Genomic DNA, 22,053 nt, shown 5'->3' with positions numbered 1-22,053 from the left:
GGCTGAGAAAGGAGGGATCAGAGCCATCCACCCCCACACATGCCCAGTCTCAGGGCAGCTACATACAAGTTGGAGAGATGATGTTTGTCTTCGACTCCCCCATGTTCTGAGTGAGAACTTTGGCCCAGTTTTAGAAGCCAAATGAGCCTTGATAAGCAGGGGTGGGGCTTCCAGAGGCAGGAATCTCAGAGTTCTATAAAGCCTAATGGGGCACCTCTGGGTAACTCTCCCCAGGACTGTGAATTGCTGGCTTTCTGCTTATTTCTCTGGAAATGCAACGGCTGTTGACTTCAGTGAAGCGGGTCTTGCAAGTGAAGAAAGCAATGCAGGAAGCCTCGCTCTCACCTGCTAGCCTTCTCCCAGGAGCCCACCAAAGGTGAGTCACATTGTTCCCAGGGACTGTGCAGGCCACTCTTTGAGAAGGGTCGTGGTACCAGTAAAAGATGGGCAGAGGGCCTGCCTTGAGGAAAAGCTCGGTAGAATCCCAGTGAAAAGCGGGCAAGGCTTGTGCACAGCCTTGGATAGGCAAGTTAACCCCTTAGGGTCTCAGCTACCTTCTCTCTAAACAGGTGGTCCCTCAGCTGCAGAGCTCCGGGATCCCGAACCTCTGATACCTGTTGTTCACAGATGATGACATCTTTCACTCCCCCAGCTGCACAAAGCAGTGGAAATATCAGTACCAGGGACCCCCCATCATTCTCTTCTCCACCACTGTTTCCACCTTTACCCTGAGCTCCTGCCAAGACCCACAGCATTCTGTGCCAACTGCAGTGTTAGTCACACCCGCTGCCTCAATCACTGCAGCAAGATTCCCAATGGACTGGGGATCAGAAGCATGTTTCACTGCTCTCGGATTTCATGAGAAGGGGAAATGGGATGTAAAGATAAGTGTGTGTGCGTGCGCGCATGCGCAGTGGGTTGCGCACAGAAGCACACACGCATACCTTTTATTTGTAAACACTCCTCCGCTTTGGCCCATGTGCTTGGAGCCTACCAGCGTTGGTAGTAAAATAACTACAGCTAGCACCTCGGGACCCACTGCGCCGTGGGACTAGCCCATTCCTCCCACACTGCATTCCATGAATACTTAGAAAAATGACTATGATCTAGTGTCTTCCCTTGCCTGGGACCCAGGGAACCTGGCTGTACGAATGTGTAGAGAAGGGCTGATGCTCCTTAAGCTTCTTATTCTCTTACTGATTCTCTGCCATTGTCCACATTCTCCCCCACCCTTTTTAGACAAGTCTAATGTCCCAGCTCAGCATTTAACCTGTTTTTGTATTTGTGAGGAAGGGATTGACGTGGGTGTGCTTGTTTTAATAAGCAACAGTGGGCTTCCCAGAAAGAGACAAACCTCAGAGCTCAACCAACCTGCCTCTCCTTCTGGCATCCTTGGTTCACACTTGGGATCTTTGTTCACATTTCCTTTTGCTGATGTACTCATAGCTCATCCCATTTTCTGTGGCCTGGATGAGCATTAAGCATCCAACTCTTGATCTCAGTCAGCCCAGGTCTGGGTCTCAGAGTCTTGACTTCAAGCCCTGCATTGGGCTCTGCACTGGGCATGAAGCCTACTTTAAAAAAAGCAACCAACCAAACAAAAAAAAAACCAATCTTCTTTATGGGTCTCTCTGTATTTCTGTCCCTTCCACAACACCAGCTCAAAATCTAACCCAAGAACTGCTCCCATCTTAGCTTATGCTTCACTGCCTGTTAAGGAAGAATCGTGCCTTCCACTTGATGGTCCCCACCTGCTTTTCTCCTGTGCTGTGTTCCTAATCCCCTCCACTCTCCACTCCACAGGAGGGGACTGTGTTCAGTCACCCTCCACTGTGACTGCCGTCCCACCGCCCCCCACCTCCAGTTCTTCATCAGCAGAAGCTCCACTCATCCATCAAGGTTTATCTCCAATGTAGCCTCTTCCACAAAATGTTTCCTGAGCCTTCTACCCATAAGAAATCTCTGCTTCCTCCAAACTCCTGTGGGATTCTGCCTATATCTCTTTTGAGGCCCTTATCACATTCTAACTCTCCGTCGGGGTGTGCATGTATATATGTATGTTTTCGTCTATTCCTCCCACTGGTCAAGGAAGTCCTCAAGAATCTTGACCTCCTCCATGGGGCGCCTGGGTGGCTCAGTCGGTTAATTGTCCGACTTCAGCTCGGGTCATGATCTCACGGTCTGTGAGTTTGAGCCCTGCGTTGGGCTCTGTGCTGACAGCTCAGAGCCTGGAGCCTGCTTCGGATTCTGTGTCTCCCTCTCTCTCTGCCCCTCCCCTGTTCATGCTCTGTCTCTCTCTGTCTCAAAGATAAATAAAAGCATTTAAAAAAAATTAAAAAAAAAGAATCTTGACCTCCTCTTGTTTTTTGCCTTTCCTTTCTACCTCTACAGCCTCTCCCTAGCACAGTGCCTGACATATAATAGTGAATTTTGAAACACAAGAGAAGGAGGAGAGATGGAATAAAGAAATAAAAGCTTAATGCATATTCTTTTTTTTTTTTTTTTAATTTTTTTTTTCAACGTTTATTTATTTTTTGGGACAGAGAGAGACAGAGCATGAACGGGGGAGGGGCAGAGAGAGAAAGGGAGACACAGAATCGGAAACATGCTCCAGGCTCTGAGCCATCAGCCCAGAGCCCGACGCGGGGCTCGAACTCACGGACCGCGAGATCGTGACCTGGCTGAAGTCGGACGCTTAACCGACTGCGCCACCCAGGCGCCCCTTAATGCATATTCTTGAACCAAGCAACCTCCTCAGAACAAAACCAGTTTTAAATGAAATAAAGTGATTACTCTCTAGAGAAAATGCAAGATTAAAAGGGCCCTCTTAACTCCAGTGGTCTGATGTTTCTGGAAGCCTCTACATGTTAACTTTTCTTCAAGGCTCTGGAATCCATTTCCAGAAACAGCTCCCTACTAAGATCATTACAAAAGCTACCAAGTGGCTGATTCTTGGAACCTTTCCTTGAAAGCTGAGATTTCTAATTGGAAAGAGAGGGAGGAAGGGAGCTTAGAGAAGGCAGAATGAAACCAAGTCTGAGGGGAAAGCTAGCCAAGCACAAGACCAGTGCTGGCTAACCATTAGCTCCAATGTACTAGGGAAGATACTCCACAAATATTTGATAGTACAAACTCCAATTATTTGGGAGGAACACCAAATAAATAGGGTAGATAACTAAATTCCAAACCTCTCTTGTCAGAAATGGATGAACATTTACACTTTGCCTCACTGTTTTGTGATCCTGTGACCCACTTTGCCTCACAGCACTTCAAAGTGACCTTTCTGATGGGAGAACTGGGGTTTACCAGAAGCCCAGAATCCTCAAGATGATTGACAAATGCACTCAACCTGAGCTACAGTTCTGGCGGCATACAGCTAAATGTATAAGCCTGTGGAGCCATTCTGCCCCTCACCATGGTCAGGAATTCTGTAGCCAGATATGAGCCAAAGGACCCTAGTGGCCCTCGTGAGTGCCTTGGTGACACCCAAGGTGGTGAAAGGACAGGGTATTTCTAACACATGAGTAACTATGAAGGTACTCTGAGCACATCACTTCACCAATGTATGCCATGATTTGACCATCTGTAAAAGGAAGAATATCACTAAATTTACCAGATTTCAGGTACTTTCGTGTGTGAACAGATGGAGGTGGACCTGGTGAGCTCTGTACTTGTAGCTGGAAGGAGAAACTCCAGAATTTCACCAGGGATATTAGCAGTCAGGATTAAAGCAAGGTGGGTAGGTCCAGGAAAGAAACAGATTATCTCTTCCCTCTTCCACTGTCTCCTTCCCCATTTCCTCTCTGTTCCATTTAGAATTATTCTCTCTGTCTTCCATATTCTCACAGCATTTGCTTCTTACACTATGTATTTAGCTGTAAAATGCCTGCCTCTTCCATTAGACTGTGCTCTCTTGGTGGGCACAAAGGATGTCGTCTTCACTACTGGGCATCAAGAACATTGTGTGGGATGTGCTCAGTAAATACTGGGAGGCCCAATCAAGAAAAGCAGAGAGGATGGAATCAAGCATCAAAGTGCCTTAAAAAGTAGAAAAACAATAAGTGTGTTCTTGTGAAGTAAAAAGAAAGAAGAAGGAGGAAGGAGGTTAATGAGAGGGGCACCTTAAAAATGAATGAGATTTTTAAAATTATATCCTATGGGGTTTATAACATGTGTAGAAGTAAACCATATCACAATAATAGCTCAAAGGGAGGGAGAGGATAAATGAAGTTAAACTAAAGTATGGTTTTTCACTGTTCAGAAAGTAGAAGGATTAATTTAAGTTAGAGTACAATAAACCAAGCATGTATATTGTAATCTCTCTGAGGTCATTGCTAAACGGAAAAGAGGGGATAAAATGGAATAATAATAAATACTTGCTTAATCCAAAAGAATACAGGAAAGAAGAAATAAAGAAACAAAGTCCATATGAGAGAAATGGAAATAAATAGTGAGATAATAAATTTGATCCCATCTATATTAGTCATCACAATAAATATAATTGGACTAGTTACTCCAACTAAAGCATCAATATTGTAAGACTTGTTAAAAAACAAACAAAAAAGACCTAACTATGTGCTGTTTAGAAGAGATATGTTTTGAATATAAAGACCCTAAGAAGTTAAAAGTATAAAAGGACAGCAAAAGATATACCATGAAAACAGTAATAAAAAAAAACAAAAAGAAGACAGCTTTCTTAACATCAGGAAAAGTAGACCTTATGGAAGGAATATCACAAAGATAAAGAGGGACATCTAATAAGGATAAGAGAGTCAAATGGTTACAGAAAGATAACCATCTCAAATTTGCATTCATTTGACAACATAGCTTCAAAATGCAGGAAAAATGGATGAAATAATTGCTGTGTTATATTTTGAGAAGACTGGCTGGAGACCACTTGTAAGATTTTGATTGTTATCTCCGCTACAGGTTTTCTACAGTTCATGCTGTCCCCTTGGCCAAAACAGATACTTGGCCAGAGGATGTGGGGATCCTTGCCTTGGAGGTCTATTTCCCAGCCCAATATGTGGACCAAACAGACCTGGAGAAATATAACAATGTGGAAGCAGGGAGGTACACAGTGGGCTTGGGCCAAACCCATATGGGCTTCTGCTCAGTCCAGGAGGACATCAACTCCCTGTGCCTGACGGTGGTACAGCAGCTGATGGAACGCACGCAGCTCCCGTGGGACTCTGTGGGCAGGCTGGAAGTGGGCACTGAGACCATCATCGACAAGTCCAAGGCTGTCAAAACAGTGCTCATGGAGCTCTTCCAAGATTCAGGCAACACTGACATTGAAGGCATAGATACCACCAATGCCTGCTACGGTGGCACTGCCTCCCTCTTCAATGCTGCCAACTGGGTAGAGTCCAGCTCCTGGGATGGTAGGTGCTGCCTGAAACCTCGTGTAAGACAGGAGCTGGGTTCAAGGCTGGATCCTCAGTTTTGTTTCTCCATTTCCCCAGTGGTTTCATCAGGGAATGAAGGACAACTCATTTATACAGCTGCTGCTGTCATCAACAACTACAATGATGATAACTGCTTAGACTTGTATAGCTTTATACTGTTAATTAGGCAGCATGTTCACATAGCCATTCACTTCCAACAGCCTAGGAAGTGATTTTGATGCCTAGTTTATCGGTGAAAAAATGGAGGGTCCAATATCTTACACATAGTGTGTGGCAGGGGTGAGATGCCAAACCAAACCCAATATATTCCTCTTTCTTGTAAGCTTCTCTTTAGCCTCTGAGAGACAGAAATTTGTACAAGTTTAGATGTTAAGGGAAGACACCCTGGTAGAAATAGACCCAGAGAATCACAGGATACACTAGTACACAGAGTATTTCTTCTCTTTCTCCCTTTCCTGGTTACTAGGAAATTGTTTTTTGCTTAACATACGAACATTATCCTGTCTCTTACTTATATTTTCCCTCAATGATGTATTAGAGGATGAACACCTGTTGTGATAGCAAGAAAATGTCCAAGAGAAACAGAACAAGTTGAGAGTTTGAAACCTAGCTCTGTTGATCATTGTTGACAAGTCCCTTAACCACTTTGAGCCTCAGAGTTCTTATTTGGTGACCTGCCTTGCAGGGATGGTAAAAAGACTGTAGAAGAGATCCACACAGCTGTGAAAGAACATTTCTGTCAAGGCACTTAGTATATTTACTAAGTTGGAAACTAGAGTTTAAAACTGCAGAAACCATAATTAACATTAATTGTAAAGTCTTAATGTTGGCAGGGAACTTAAAGTTTATCTAATCAAATATTCTTTATTTAAAGAGAGGCCAACAAGAGTTGAACTCTTTGCCTCTGATCACACAGCATGGCAGTGCAATTCACACATCCATTCAGTATTGATTCTGACTGTTCTGTGTAGCCTCACCATCAAAGGTTCCATTGACTTGGGATGTCCCAGCCCCTACATCATCAAATCTGTTCTTACAATGCTTCTCCTACTTGGCGCTTATATTATTGCCTGTCCAGCAACCCCTACTCCTGTCATCACCAATATTTCCAGTCAAGCATTTAGTTGGAGAATAGGAATGAAGGGCAAGGGACACTCACCAACCAAAACTCAGAACCTTTAACCAAAACTCAGAACCTTGTTCAGGAATATCATAAGCTTCAAGCATGTCATTTCAAATGAGTAGATTCTGCTGAGTGGCAGCATACTCCACAGGAGGGTATCCTTCTTTAACATGATGTCTTGGTCAGAGGGAGGAAAAAAAACTATTGAGATGTGAATCATTTTGTATCAAAACAAAAGCGTATTTAAACTTTAGCCTAATGGCAACCACCAAGACTAGACAAAATCAGTGTGGGTGGGATTTCTGCTTTGACCTGGCCAATGTTCCACCTGGGGTCCCTCAGATGGACAGAGATGGTTCTGGGACTTACCAGGAATTTCAGAATCACTCCAGAGAGACAGTAGGGTATGAGGGAAGGAAAAAGTCGTATAGCCTCAGATTGTCCAGCAGACTTCAATTTTTGCTCTTTTTTTTTTTTTAGTGAAAGTAACTGAAATTTATAATTAAAAAATATACACATACACAAAAGAGTGGACAGTGAAGAAAAAGTTCCCTTTCGACAACCCATTATCACTTTCCAGAATTTCACGCTAACGGTTTCTATATATTCTTCCAGAATTTTTCTATGTACTTCCAAGCATACACATAAGTATTCAGTTTTAGTTTTTAACATTGTACATATTATTCCTCATCTCCATGATGTCTTAGAGGTCATTTTATATCAATATATATAAGGTCTACTTCATCTTTGAAAAGCCTTATAATATTCTATTGATGAATATGCCAAACTTTATTTAATTGGTCCCATATTGATAGATCTTTAGACTGTGTATTTTTTACAATTATACAAAAATGTTTTATTTTTTAATTAGAGAGAGAGAGAGAGCTGCAAGTGGGAGAGAGGGGCAGAGGGAGAGAGAGAGAATCTTAAGCAGGCTCTATGCTTAGTGTGTAACCCAATGGAGGGCTCAATCCCACAACCCTGGGATCATGACCTGAGCTGAAATCAAAGTCAGCTGCTTAACCGATTGATTGAGCCACCCAGGTGCCCTTTAAAAAATGTTTTAATGAACATTGTATAATAGCTTGTGATAATGTGGTAAGAATAAGTTCTTAGAAATGGAGTTGCTTCATATGTTGATTTGAAAGTTTAATAGAGGGGCATCTGGGTGGCTCAGTCGGTTGAACCTCTGACTCTTGATTTCAGCTCAGGTCATGATCTCACGGTTAGTGAGATTGAACCCTGTATCAGGCTCTGCGCTGACAGAGCAGAGGCTGCTTGGGATTCTCTCTCTCCCTCTCTGTCCCTCTCCCACACACATACATACTATCTCAGAATAAATAAATAAACTTTTAAAATAAATAAATAAAAGTTCGATAGAATGTGCCAAATTGTTCTTCAAGATGTACTAAAAAGTACATTCTTACAATACATATTATCAAACTTTCTAATCTTTGTCAACTTAATAGGGAAAAATAAGAATTTGTCTTTTTTTTTCATTATAAGAGAACTTCAATATTTTTTGGGATGTTCATTGGCCATTCTCCTATTACATACCTTGTTTTTTTTATGAGACTTTTATAAATGAAAGAAAATAGCTTTTTGTTGATTTTAAATATTGTAAATATGTCCCCAGTTTGAGCTTGTTTCTTTTTTTTTTTTTTTATGTTTATTTATTTTTGAGAGAGACAGAGACAGAGCGTGGGGCGGGCGGCAGAGACAGAGACACAGAATCTGAAACAGGCTCCAGGCTCAGCTGTCAGCACAGAGCCTGACGCAGGGCTCAAACTCATGGACCGTGAGATCATGACCTAAGCCGAAGTCGGACACCCAACCGACTAAGCCACCCAAGCACCCCTGTCTGAGCTTGTTTCTGATAAAAAGTTTGAATTTTTAGATAGCCAAATTTATTAATCTTTTCTTTAACAGCTTCTAAATACTTTTTTTTTATAGTTTCCAAACTATATATAAACTATATATAAAACGATATTTTTGTTGTTGGGGATGGAGTTGGAAGTTGTTCGAATTCTTAAAAGAAGGTTCTTGGGTTCCAATGAATTTGTGTTGGAATCCTGACCCTAAATCCTTATCATACTATCTATTAGCTGTGTGCCTTGGCCAAGTGACTTAAGTTCCTTGGGCCTCAATTTCTTTGTCTATAAAGAGGGAATAACTGTACCTGATATATAGGCTTATTGTGAGAGCAGGGATATTTGTTTTTGTTCACTGGTCTATCTTCATTACCTAAAATTGTGCCTGGGTCATAGAAAGCACCCCATCTACTCAAGATTTGGTAGTGATGATAATTACGTCTTGTCTCTCATTACAGGTCGCTATGCAATGGTGGTCTGTGGAGACATTGCAGTCTATCCCAGTGGTAACGCTCGTCCCACAGGTGGGGCTGGAGCCATGGCCATGCTGGTTGGACCCAAGGCCCCTCTGGCCCTCGAGAGAGGTCTGTGATAAACTGTGGATATGTGGTACAAAGAGACTGTGCATGGCATAGTCAAATACATAGCTCCCAATCCCAAACTGGCATACTCACTATGCAGAGCTAAAGTATGGATTTGAGGATGACATTGCTTGCCTTCAAAAGGCTGTATGTACTGGGGAGCAAAGGGCAGGGAGGAAGGGAAAAGAGGGATCGGTGAGCTTTCCTCTTCTGCACAATCACACATGGGGATAATGATGCATGGAACGAGTGGCATTGATGCTGTAGATGAGGACCTTTAAGGAGCTACACTGGCAACTGAATATGAAAGAAGATAATTGGGTATGAGGAGAAAGGTTCTCCCTTGAGACTTTTGGCATCTATTCCAGATTTTAAGCCTGTATAGGTATGGAAAGGGAAATATACATCTCATGCTATAAGAGCAACAATCTGTTCCACTTCCTTTGAATGTGTGAGGGATGTTGAGTGGGTTCAGGCTTGAGTATGAGACAGAGGAAGACCAAGAAATTATTGGCACATGGTTCCCCTATCCTCTCTGCGCTGTGGGGACTGCATTGTACAGTCCTGAATCCCTCTGTGTGCCTTGCCAGGGCTTAGGGGAACCCACATGGAGAACGTATACGACTTCTACAAACCAGATGGGGCTACAGAGTACCCAGTGGTGGATGGGAAGCTCTCCATCCAGTGCTACCTACAGGCCTTGGACAGATGTTACACATTATACCGTCAAAAAATCCAGAACCAGTGGAAGCAAGGTATGGGGCTCAGAGGGTAGAAAATGGGGACTCTATTTCCATGGGGCCAAGGGTTTGTCCTAAAATCTTAAGACAAGGTTTCTTCTCTCCTCCAAAAATGATCTCAAGAGAATTGCTTCATGTAATTCCTCTGACACCCTTTGACACCCTGTAAGTCATCGAGAGTGAAAGTACCCTTCCTTTGACACCCTTCCATGGGTCTATGCTTAAGTCCATCTGGAAGCCACCCAAATTCAAGTATGAAGTTAAATGAAAGAAAGGAAGCAATTCAGAACCAAAGCCACCAGTAGGAAACCAGTGGGTGTCAGCCACCTGGGGAGGTACTGTGGTGAGTCAGAATAACCACCTCCTACTGGGGCTAGGATTTGTTTCTGTTGAAGCCAGGAGTGATTTGACTCATGATTTGTAGTTTGCTACCTCTTAAAGTCTGGTTGATGTTGAAAAATCTGACCTCTATTTTTGGTACACTAACATATTAGTGTTGAAAAATCTGACCTCTATTTTTGGTACACTAACGTATTAGTGATTTGTCTTTGGATGGTAGTGTTACAAGTTAATTTTATTTTCACCTTTAGTTTCTGACTTTTCCTGCTAAGAAAACATGTACCACTTTTGTAATCAGAAAAGAAACAAACTTCAGCTTAAAAATACAGAGCAATCTACTTTAAAGAAAATACAAGGGTTCTTAACTGCGTACTCCTGCCCAGACAAGCATCAGTGTAGGAAAAAGCATGTACAGAAGTGTCAGAGCACGGATGCTCTAGGGGTGGCCTAAGGAGCCACTTCTTGACGCTTTCCACCATGCTGAGAGGAATGCCAGCTGCCACCGACCCCACGGGTTAAGCAGTCCACCTGGACCTCTCTACCTCCCGTCCACTATAAAATCGCTCTTGGCTAATTACTCTCACCAGCTCGGAATCCTTTTGGCATTCCAATTTTGCTCCTTAACCTCCTACGAAATTTGATTGATGCTGCTTTGACTCTCAGCACTAAATTATAAACACTCCTAAGGGCAGAGGGCACATTGGCCTCCTCCTTGGAGTGAGAGAGACAGTCTGGGGTGTAGAGTCAGAGACATCAGAACCTAAATCCAAAGTCAGCCATTTTCAAGATGGGTAATCTTGGACACATGCCCTAGCTTCATATTTTAGAGACTCTGTTTCCTCCTCTGAAAAATAGAGAAAGTAATGCAACAGTAGTTTGATTTGGAGGAATTATCTGTCAGAAAGGTTGGCAACAGTAGAGAGGAAGAAAATATTTGTTTCTCTCACTTCTTTCTTTATAAGTAAGTGCTTATCAGAATGCTCATTAAGTGAATGAACAAACCCATGTGGGTTGCTGGAGGCTGTGAGTCCCTCAGCACACTTAGGTCGCGGGACACAGGTCTAAATGGCTCATCTGCCATGGCACATCCTTGCTTTCACATTTCCTCTTCCAGCTGGCATCGATCGGCCTTTCACTCTCGATGACTTACAGTTTATGATCTTTCACGCACCCTTCTGCAAGATGGTCCAGAAATCTCTGGCTCGCCTGATGTTCAATGACTTCCTGTCAGTCAGCAGCAACGTGAAGACCAGCCTGTATAAGGGGCTGGAGGACTTCAGGTGAGTCCTCTTTGGGGGAACCTAGAGGTTCATGAGGGCTGAGGAAGGAGGAGGTTTCTGCACGTCTAGGCAGCCATGGGAGGAATAGGGGCAATCCTCCAACACAATACAAATGACACGGAGTCCACGAGTTATTGGGTAATGGTCTGCATAGCGCCCTCCTCCTTTTATCTCAGGGAGCACAGGGCGTTTGCCAGCACCTCGAGATCAAGTGGCTATAAGAAGCTTCAGAGAATAAGAAAAAAAGGGGAAAGGGAGTGTGGCTAAATCATTTAGTCAAGAAACATTTTTTAAAAAAATTTCTAATGTTTATTTATTTTTGAGAGAAAGGGAGACAGAACATGAGCGGGCAAGGGGCAGAGAGAGAGGGAGACACAGAATCTGAAGCAGCTCCAGGCTCTGAGCTGTCAGCATGGAGCCTGAACCGGGGCTCGAACCCACAAACCGTGAGATCATGACCCTAGCCGAAGTCCAAAACTTAACCGACGGAGCCACCCAGGTGTCCCAAGTCAAAAAAACATTTTATGAACATCAGCTATGCATCAGGCATCATACTAAACTCTAAGGACACCAAAATGAATGTGACTCTGGTCCCTGCCTTGAGGATCTTACAGAAACACCTAGAAGCAGATAATCACAGTATGGGATGGCAACTTCAGGAGCGTCAGGCCTCATTCTCACTTGCCTTTGGTTTAATGTCTCACTTGTTGCCTCAATATCCTCCACCTATGAAATGGAGATAGTCTAGTTCACCCCCTTAGAAGAGTACTATTTATTGAGGCATCACTCCAAGACATTTAGAAAAGAAGACTCTTCAATATACAGTTCCCACTGGGAAGAAAATATTCCCTTTTATTCTTGGTAGCTGTTTTTTTTTCAGGTTTTGGTGTATTCTACCAACACTTGCCCCTACTGCTAACCTACTGCCCCTACTAACCTCACCACTAACTAAAATATCAAAATTAGCACAAACACTGCTTCTAAGACCCATGTCTTAGATCCATGTCTTAGAAGTAGTGTTTCTGTCCCATGAAAAACAAAATTCTAATATACACCAAGGGTAATAGTTTACTGTCTTTAATATATGAAAGCCTCATCAACAATAAGATAAACACCCTGATAGAAAATGGAGAAAAAGATATGGACCAGAAATTTCCTCAAAGAAGAAATGCACATAATCCTATTTTTCAACGTGTGCACTCAGTGGCAACAAATCTAAGCGAGTTACCATTTTCCTTACATAGCTGTTTTAAAATTTGAACACCCAGAAGTGACAAGGCTCCGGGAAGACAGGCAACCATGGACGTGTCAACTGACACAAGGACATTGGGGAGAAATAGGAAAACACAAAGCAAAGGCCTTGAAGAGGTGCACACCTTTTGGTTCAGTAAATCCACATGTTTAAGGGAACAGGTAGCTCTTTGTTGTAGTGTTTTCACTGGGGGACAGGCGTGGGGAGAGTAGTTAAGGTAGGGCATGTTGTACCATGACTCGTTCTGCAGCCTTTAAAAATAATGTTATGGAAGATGATTTAATGTCATAGGGAAAATTAACCAGGGAAGCATGATGAGTAGAATGCATAGCATGATTTTATTTTCCACTTAACTATATGAAAGCAGGATGTATTCCGCAAGAACAGTATGACCTAAGTGCTCTCTCTGAATGGTAGGACTCTTAGTGACATCGTTTTTCTTTGTGCTTGTCTGTATTTCCTAGTATTTTATAATAAAAACACGTGCCCCAAAGTCTTCTTTCCAGAAGCTGTTACTTCCCTCCCCTCTTATGCTGTCTCACCTGGCCTGTTTTTCTGGCCGCCTCCCAGGGGGCTAAAGCTGGAAGACACCTACACCAACAAGGACCTGGATAAGGCACTTCAAAAGGCCTCTCTGGACATGTTCAACAAGAAAACCAAGGCCTCCCTTTACCTCTCCACGCACAACGGGAATACATACACCTCATCGCTGTATGGGTGCTTGGCCTCCCTTCTGTCCCAGTGAGTACTATGTCTGGTCCCACCATCTCCCTCCCAACCCACGGTCAGAGGGGTCAACCAAGTTTGGTTCCTCTTCTAGTTCAGAAATTTGTAAGGAAGGAAAGAAAGAAGGAGAGAGAATGAAAGAAACTTGTTTCAAAAGTATATGTATAGGCAGCTTTACTATCGGTATTAAACAATGGTCTCCAACGTGATGTTGTATGATGTCAAGGGATGTGCAAGACCTGCCCGGATGCAGCAAGTATACAGGAGCACTTTTGTGCATGTTTTTATCCTATCCATTTGAAATCTCTGTACTTAGGAAGAGAGTACACAGCACTCCACTGAGTTAGAGAGCACTTAACTGGTGGTTAAGAGTCAAGCTGTAGAACCTGCAACCTAGGTTCAAATACCACTTATCAGCTTTGACCTTGGAAAAATACTTAACCTCTGTGTGCCTCACTTTCCCCATCTATAAAATGTGTACACTAATAATACCTACCTTTTTGGGGTTTGATGAGTGTTAAATGTCTAGAAGAATTAAGGGCACCTTGGTGGCTGAGTAGGTTAAGCTTCTGACTTTGGCTCAGGTCATGATCTCACGGTCCATGAGTTCGAGCCCCATGTCGGGCTCTGTGCTGACAGCTCAGAGCCTGGAGCCGGCTTTGGATTTTGTGTCTCCCTCTCTCTCTGCCCCTCCCCCGCTTGTACTCTCTCTCTCAAAAATAAATAAACATTAAAAAAGATTTTTTTTTAAGAATTGAAACAGTAGTGTTCAGCAATTGCTCAGATGTTATTTGGTATTTCTGTTGCTATTCTATTTTGTGGGTTTTATAAGGCGATACCTGTACTATAGTACCTGCATATAACATAGGATATATATAAATGTGTATATATATATATATATATATGAACTCGATCAAATTATTACTGATGAGGGGATGATAAAAAAGTTACACGTGGTGAAACATTACCAGCAAACATGGAAGCCTTGAATTGGTCTGACCTCCAGACTTCCGAGTTCACTGAATTCATCTTGTCCTCATAGGTGAGAAGGAGCCCCTTTCATACCCCCAAATTCCGTTATGCTCATTGTGCCTTCGGTAGCTTGGATTTTAGTTGCTCTCCTCCCGGCAGATTTTCTTCTCTCTGGGCCTATCCCCAGGGTCTTCCAAAAGTCCCTATTTGCGTAGAGAGCCTGGAGCCCATTTCTACTTGCAAGAGGTTGACTAGATGGGGCCGATAGGTTGGTGGCTTATTTGAAGTGCAGAGTATAATGCCAATACATTTCTGGGGTTTTCTTTCCCTGCAGGCACTCTGCCCAAGACTTGGCTGGCTCCAGGATTGGGGCCTTCTCTTACGGCTCTGGCTTGGCAGCGAGTTTTTTTTCATTTCGAGTGTCCCAGGATGCTTCTCCAGGTGAGTTCTATCAGGCACTTCTGGTAAGATTCATCTGGTAAAAGAAACCACCCTCTGCCTCATCCCTACTGAGGCTCCTATCTTGACAGAACGATGTTGCGATTAAAAGCCAAGGAACTCCCTAAAGGGATTTAAGCAATGGAGTAAGTTTGTCTAACTTATGTAGTTGAAGCATTTGCCTGGCTCCTACTTGGACTAGACTGAAGAGAAACAAAGGCGAAAACGGGGGAACAAGTCAGGTCGTTCCAGCAAATGGACGAGGCAAGAAGTAATCAATGGTCATTTGTCACAAGCGGTTAAAGGGAAGTTGGTGGGTCTGAGATATCCAATAAATATTTGCTGATTATTTTACGTCAGATGTGATCAGGGGTGCACACGTAAGCACTATGTGGGACATACCTTGACTGGATGAGTGTGTTTGCTTGTATGTTTTGCTAACATTATGTTTGCTGACCTTTATCATTTCTTGCCACACACAGCACTTTCCTTCAGGGTCTGAGCTTTCACAGAACCTCACTGTCTATCGGACTCATGGTCAGCAGCAGTGATAATGACCATGAAGTAGATTTAACAGTCTGGCCATTGTCTCCCAGGATCCCCCCTGGAGAAGCTGGTGTCCAGTGTCTCAAACCTGCCAAAACGCCTCGCCTCCCGGAAGCGTATGTCTCCCGAGGAGTTCACAGAAATAATGGACCAAAGAGAACAATTCTACCATAAGGGTAAGAAAAAGGGCAGGAAGAGAAAGAGAGAGATTTTTGTTCTCAGATTCCATGCCAGGGGCAGAGAGCTGGGGATTCATCGGAAGTCTGGACTACAGCGGGCCAGCGCAAATATGCCTATGATATGATGGGGAGAAAATCTGTTATGTCTAAGGGTGCAAGAATTGAGTGGGGAAGCATTTGGCAGAGTAGAGAAGAGGGGGGAGGCAGCATGTAACTTCCCAGGATAGACTGTAGCTACCCACTCAAAACAGGATACAGGACGGTGTAGTCCCAAGGATACTAGATGCGTGGTCTTGAAAACTGCTATCTGTGTAACAGGTGAAAGAACCCAGACTTTGGAGCTGGATATTCCAATCTAAACTGACCTGTGACAAACATCAGCTCTTTCTCTTTGGGGAAACTATTGAAATCTTACTCAGTTGTCTCATTCTAAAGTCATTACCAGCTTTGCAGGATTGCCAATTGATTAAATGAATTAATGTATATAAATAAGCTATCAACAGATATTACTATCTCTGCCTACCTGCCCCCTTTCCCTAAGAAACATTAAAAAAAAAGTATTGCCCCCCCCCAAAAAAAAAGCAACAAAGGAAAAAAAGACAAAAGCTAAAGTTACAACTGGAAAGACCAGATGGTGGTTTAAAAATTTTTTTTAATGTTTATTTATTTTTGAGAGAGAGAGAGTCAGAGCACGAGCGGGGGAGGGGCAGCGAGTGAGGGAGACCCAGGCAGGCTCCAGGCTCTGAGCTGTCAGCACAGAGCCCAATATGGGCTTGAACTCATGAGCCATGAGATCATGACCTGAGCCGAAGTCAGATGCTTAACCGACTAGCCACTCAGGCGGTGGTTTTAAAAACAGTACCAGAACAAAACATATTTTCTCAAAGACTTGGGACACATGGCTTGTAGTGTGATATGAAAAGGACACAGAATTCACAGAAATGGGAACGTTCTGGAAAACTTTAGACCTAGTAGTCTGCATGTCTGCAACAGGGGACATGTTAGAATAAAGAAGAAAAGCAAAATAAAAACAGGACCCAAGATGAATGCTGACGGACAAAGAACAGAAATACTACAAAGCATCAGATCCAGAGAATTTAGGGCTAGGAAGGAAGTGTCTGTTAGAAGCCAGGAAGCTCAAAGGCACACATACCTCAAGCCAGATAGCATTGACAAAAGGACATGATGAGGACTTCAATAGAGGAAGGGTGAGCTTACTGTAGGGAAAGGTCATACTCCTTGAGGAAAAGTTCTAATAGGCAAGCCAAATACTAGATTCAAGATGGCTGCTTCTGGTTCTTGGGCTGGTCCGGGGCTCTGTCGGGGGGGAGGTAACAGGTGGCCTCACAGCCCCTTGCAGCACAGCCAGGACAGCTTCACCGTGAAGGCATCCCCAGACTATTGTCTCTTCCCCACCCCCATGCAGCCTTCCCTAAGCATTGCTTCTGCTCCCTCCACAGTGAATTTCTCACCACCTGGTGACATAAGCAGCCTGTTCCCAGGCACCTGGTACCTGGAACAAGTGGATGAGCTACATCGTCGCAAGTACGCCCGGCGACCGGTCTAAAGGTGGTGAGTGATTCTGCAGGGCTGGTGGCACAGAGCTTTTCCTCTTCAGATGCAGTTCCGATAGTGTCACCAGGCCAGACTGGATCCATAGCTCCAAGGTGATCAGAGGTGGGGAGTTTGTACCACGAGGACCACGTCAAACTGTTGGGGCTCTTTGCCTTGGAAAGACTAGAGCTGGGGAAGGGCAGTGCTTGAAACTTGGGAATGTCAAAAAAAAAGGGGGGGGGGGCAACTGGTTTACCCAATCTGCTCACCAGGGGAAGGTCTCCTAGAAGCTTGGCAGAAACCAAGTTAGCATCTATGAGGGGAAGCAGGCTGTGAGCCTGAGCCTGTGGGACTTGTTCTTCCAGCGGGGACAGACCAGTAACAAAGATGAGTGGCTTCAGGAAAGGTACTCACTGGTGTGTTGGGGGCAGATCCATGAAGAAACAGGGTGCTGGGGATTCTGCTGGAGCCAGAAGCTTGGGTGGACGGGAGCCTCACCATGTAGTCCTTCCTGGGGAGGAAGGGGTGAGGTGTGGAAACTCAGCAGGGGATGGAGGGGGGAGGATAGAAGGGTTCCTGCCAGAGGACTGCCTGAGAAGGGGGCATGGGAGACTTCTTTGGGTGTTTTTAAAAGGAAAATCAAGAATTCCGATTTAGAATCTTGTAGCTCATGGACTCAGACATCTGCCTTCGGTTTATCTTGCAAGTTGGTAAAATGGAGAATGGAGGAGGGAGAAGCAATTTCTGCAACGACCCATAAATCTCAATAAATGCAATCCCCAAACACTTCCTGTGTGTGCACGTGTATGGTTTCCCTCCTTTGGTAGATGAAGGAAGAAGGGTAAAAAGGTTTGCGAAGGACAAGGTGTGGAGCAAGGGAAGAAGAGGAAGCCCGCGGGGAAAGGAGATATGCGGATAAAGCAGCAAGACCACAGGATGCAGATGTCCTCGGTTCACACAGCCTGGCCTCCCCTGTGGGGATGTGAAGTGCCAGGCGAGGTGGACAAGGGGCCTGCCAGGCCAGGCCAGCAGGGTGTGGTGGACCCACGAGCTCAGCGAGCAGGGTCACAGACTTTGGCACTGCCTTGGGGTCACTGGTTGCTGGCTTGCTTGTTTGCAGTCTGATTCTTTACAGGCAAGTCAATGGCAAAGAGGAGACAGCTGCATGTGTCAAGCTAGTTCAGGCATCAGAAGGAGAGAGAGGGGGGCGCCTGGGGGGCCCAGTCGGCTAAGCGTGCGACCTCGGCTCGGGTCACAATCTCACGGTTCATGAGTTCGAGCCCCGCATCAGGCTCTGCATTGATGGTGTGGAGCCTGCTTGGGATTCTCTCTGTCTCCCTCTCTCTCTGCCTCTCCCCCACTCACTCTTGTTCTCTCTCAAAAAAATTAATTAATGGGGCGCCTGGGTGGCGCAGTCGGTTGGGCGTCCGACTTCAGCCAGGTCACGATCTCGCGGTCCGTGAGTTCGAGCCCCGCGTCAGGCTCTGGGCTGATGGCTCGGAGCCTGGAGCCTGTTTCCGATTCTGTGTCTCCCTCTCTCTCTGCCCCTCCCCCGTTCATGCTCTGTCTCTCTCTGTCCCAAAAATAAATAAACGTTGAAAAAAAAATTAAAAAAAAAATTAATTAATTAATTAATTAAAAAAAAAAAAGGAGAGAGACAGAAAAATTTGGGACTTTCAAAGGAGAGTTTCCGAATTAGGCTCCCTTCCCATCACGATCCATAAACATGATGCCTCTGAAGAGGAAAGCTGGAGCTCCTGTTGTCGTCTCTCTCATGCTGATAACTCGTACAAGCGAGGAACCTACCACAATGAAATTTTAGCTGAGTTAGATTTTATGTCAGTGTGGTGCTCTGGGGAGCTCCGTCTCGTCACCATCCAGCCTTGCCAGCCTGCTCTTTTTTTATTATTATTTTTTTTTTAACGTGTATTTATTTTTGAGAGAGAGACAGAGACAGAGTGCAAGTGGGAGAGGGGCAGAAAGAGAGGGAGACCCAGAATCCGAAGCAGGGTCCAGGCTCTGAGCTGTCAGCACAGCTGAACCACCCAGGCACCCCAACCAGCCCGCTCTTGCATCAGGCAGAATGTGTCCCTTGGCTCCCGTGGCACGGGGCACAGGGGAAGCTCAGGCACCTAGGCTCGGGTCTGGGTGGGCAGCGGAGCTCCCCAGACCTCAGGACCAGGTAGGAGAGCCCCTCTGCATAGCCTCACCTCAGACAAGAAACAGGTACCAAGAGCAAGGGGGGGATGCCCAGGATGAGAGTTGCATTGATGTGGTTCTTTTCTTTCTTTAAATTCTACAGATCCATGGAGTGGTTCCTGAGAAATCTACACCAGCAGAATTTCTGCCCACGGATCATATTTTTAAAAGCCCACTCTTAGATGGAAATGGACTGGATCCGACACAGTAGCCCCCAGAAGCACTGCCCCTGGAGGGTGAGGGGCCATCCTTAGTGCTCTTTATGCCTTTCTCTGCCACAGTCACTGTCAAGGGCTTATGGTACTGCAGCGGTCTTCTGGGGAGGAGGGGTTGGAAAGAAGGCCTAGCTCACAATCGCTGCCCTCCAGAACTGTGAAATCATCCAGATAACTTTGCTTATCACAGCTTTGTGGCTGTTGGTATCATTATTAAATTTCTGTGCTGTTATAGCTTCATTCCTTTCTTAAGTTTTTCTGTCAATTTCTAAATTTTATACCGGGAACTTTTTTATTTATTTTTTTACATTTATTTATCTTTGAGAGACAGAGTGTGAGTAGGAGAGGGGCAGAGAGAGAAGGAGACACAGAATTCGAAGCCGACTCCAGGCCCTGAGCTGTCAGCACAGAGCCTGACATGGGGCGCAAACCCATGAACCTCAAGATCATGACCGGAGCTTAAGTTGGATGCTCAACCGACTGAGCCCCCCAGGTGCCCCTATATAAGCCCATATAACACAATGCAAAAGTTAGAGGGAGGAACTCGCTTATAGTTCTCGGAAACCAGCACAAAACCTGCACCAGCCAACATGCACAGAAGCCTGCTGGACCTTTGGGCTCTGCGGCCCCCAGTCTCCTCACCACACCGCTCCCCCCTCCAGCTGTAAAACTGCTAAGCACACACCTCACACCCTCCCTCTCTCCGTCCAGTTCCACTCTCTGAGAGGCTTAGGGGAAATAGCTTCTGCGCCCAGCTTCCTTCCCTGATCTAATGATGCCACCACGCAGAACAGGCTAGAAATGACTTCAAGGGCAACCAAAGCTCCTTGTTCAGGCCTTGCCTGTGTTATCTGGGGCAATAAACACAGGGCAGAGGTTAATACAGCATGCTTTTTACTCCTCCAGCCAAAAAAAAAAAAAAAAAAGAATTTTGGTAGCTACCAGGGAATTTTTCCATCACAAGATGGTTTGTACCCCCTTGGGTTAGGGCACTGCTTTTTCTAGGGTCCTCATAAAATAGCAGTGGTTCAGGGAGGTGGGATTGAGCTGAGAGAGGTGCGAGACGGGGACGAAGGACAAAGGGCCTTTTAGAAAGCTTCCTCAGCTGTTCCGGTGAGAAAGGGGTGCTATGAGGCAGAGAAGATGGTTTCCGTTGTTGGGGAGCAGGGCCGGCTGGCAGGGGAGGTGCTAGGGATAGCGGGGCACGGGGCCTGTGGGAATGAGATGCTGAGCCAGCCCACTTCACTGTGTGCCCAAGGCTGTTCCTGTCACAAGAGGCACCAGAAAATCTGAGATAAACCCCGATTTGAGCAGCTAACACAGCATCAGCTGACTTCCCAGCCTTCTCCGGGCGTGTGCTGAACTCCTCCGGTCACACCAGCTGGGGCTACGGCTCAGCAGCCCCTCTTTGCTGAACCCTGCTGCCTGCTCCCCCTCGGCAAGCTGTTTGGGGGCCCTTAGTCTAGTTGGCAATCCTGGCGGGACAACATATGCCTTTCCTAAGGTCTCTGGAGTGGCGTCTGTAGGCATGGGGAAAAAACCCTACTCACCGGAGTTCTTGAGATCAGAGTTTCTGGGCCTTCCTTGCCTTCTATCCAAACGGAGCTCACTGTGGGGTCTTGGTGCTGAAACTGCCTCTGCTGGCCTGAGCAACCAGAACCTTCCATATCACCCGATGCTGGTGCCTGCCTCCACTCAGGAGTCATGTGAACACAATGTGGGCGTGATCATAAAAAGATTTAGCAACGAGGATATCAGGATGCCGACCAGTTGAATAGATGCTGCCTGTGCCCTTGGCACACCAGCCAATTATCAGCCCTGGTTCAACCCAGGGCACCCAGGATGTCATTGGTCATTGCATCTACTGCACAGAGGTTCCTGGCCCCATGCAAGTCCCCTCCTTCACTGAGAGCACTGGGCCTTCCTCTCATGGCTCTGGGAGCACTTCCTTGAAACTGACACCTGCTGGCTGTGAAAAGAGCCCTCCCCACCTATGGAAGGTCAGCACAGGAGGGAAGGATTTTCAGTTGCCCTGTCCCACGTTCACCCTAAAGTCTGCTACTATCATTGGTTTATTTGTCCACAGAGGGCTGGCGGGTAAAGAATTTCCCTGTGTAGGAAAAAAAAAATTGCCCTGGGTGACCTGGAGCAGGAAAGAGGATGAAAGGATCACCAGGTAAGGGCACCGAGCCACGTTACAGGTGCCTCGAGCAGGAATGCATCACATGATGCACACGCATCAACACAGACGTGAAGACTGGCCGGCTGACTGCTTCCATGAGAGAGCTGAAGGCACGCCTCTCCTTCCAGGCCAAGATACACCAGAATGACATTGCTCTCCAAAGTGAGGTGTACAGAGATGCCACAAACCACAGAGGGACACCGAGGAATAAACAGCATCCTCTGTGTGGCGCCAGCTGGGTTTGCAAGTCTTGCTTTTATGGATCCGGAAGTTATGTGGATGGTCGTGGGACAAGACGATGCAAGGAAATTGTCCCATGCCTTTTCATGCCACCAAGGCTAGAAAGCCACTTAGAGATGCTTCCAGTAGTTAGAGTTCCCAGAAGTTGTTCTGACCACCTTTGAGCACCAAGTACGGTGTGTCCAGAGAGTTTTGAAGAAAAACACCG

At 45.4% G+C, this 22,053-nt stretch overlaps 1 protein-coding gene across 1 annotated transcript; it reads left to right on the top strand.

Moving 5' to 3' along the window:
* The first annotated feature begins 163 nt into the window (after nt 1-163).
* On the top strand, nt 164-19,663 carry HMGCS2 (3-hydroxy-3-methylglutaryl-CoA synthase 2). The gene is made up of 10 exons (XM_030326271.1): nt 164-376; nt 4,930-5,384; nt 8,861-8,986; nt 9,574-9,738; nt 11,177-11,342; nt 13,165-13,335; nt 14,627-14,733; nt 15,327-15,452; nt 16,916-17,027; nt 19,312-19,663. Exons 1-9 carry the CDS (start codon nt 273-275, stop codon nt 17,020-17,022), a joined length of 1,527 nt encoding a protein of 508 aa, XP_030182131.1. The 5' UTR covers nt 164-272; the 3' UTR covers nt 17,023-17,027; nt 19,312-19,663.
* The last annotated feature ends 2,390 nt before the right edge of the window (nt 19,664-22,053 follow it).

Source organism: Lynx canadensis, chromosome C1 (genome assembly GCF_007474595.2).
Source record: "Lynx canadensis isolate LIC74 chromosome C1, mLynCan4.pri.v2, whole genome shotgun sequence".
Classification (NCBI taxonomy): domain Eukaryota; kingdom Metazoa; phylum Chordata; class Mammalia; order Carnivora; family Felidae; genus Lynx; species Lynx canadensis.
The sequence above is the reverse complement of the archived record's forward strand: the minus strand, read 5'-3'. Positions and strand labels throughout refer to the sequence as shown.

Coding starts and splice junctions, on each gene's coding strand:
- HMGCS2 (XM_030326271.1), top strand. CDS start 273: ATGCAACGGCTGTTGACTTCAGTGAAGCGGGTCTTGCAAGTGAAGAAA. Junction 11,343..13,164: donor AAGGGGCTGGAGGACTTCAG/GTGAGTCCTCTT, acceptor GCCGCCTCCCAG/GGGGCTAAAGCTGGAAGACA. Junction 14,734..15,326: donor GTCCCAGGATGCTTCTCCAG/GTGAGTTCTATC, acceptor ATTGTCTCCCAG/GATCCCCCCTGGAGAAGCTG.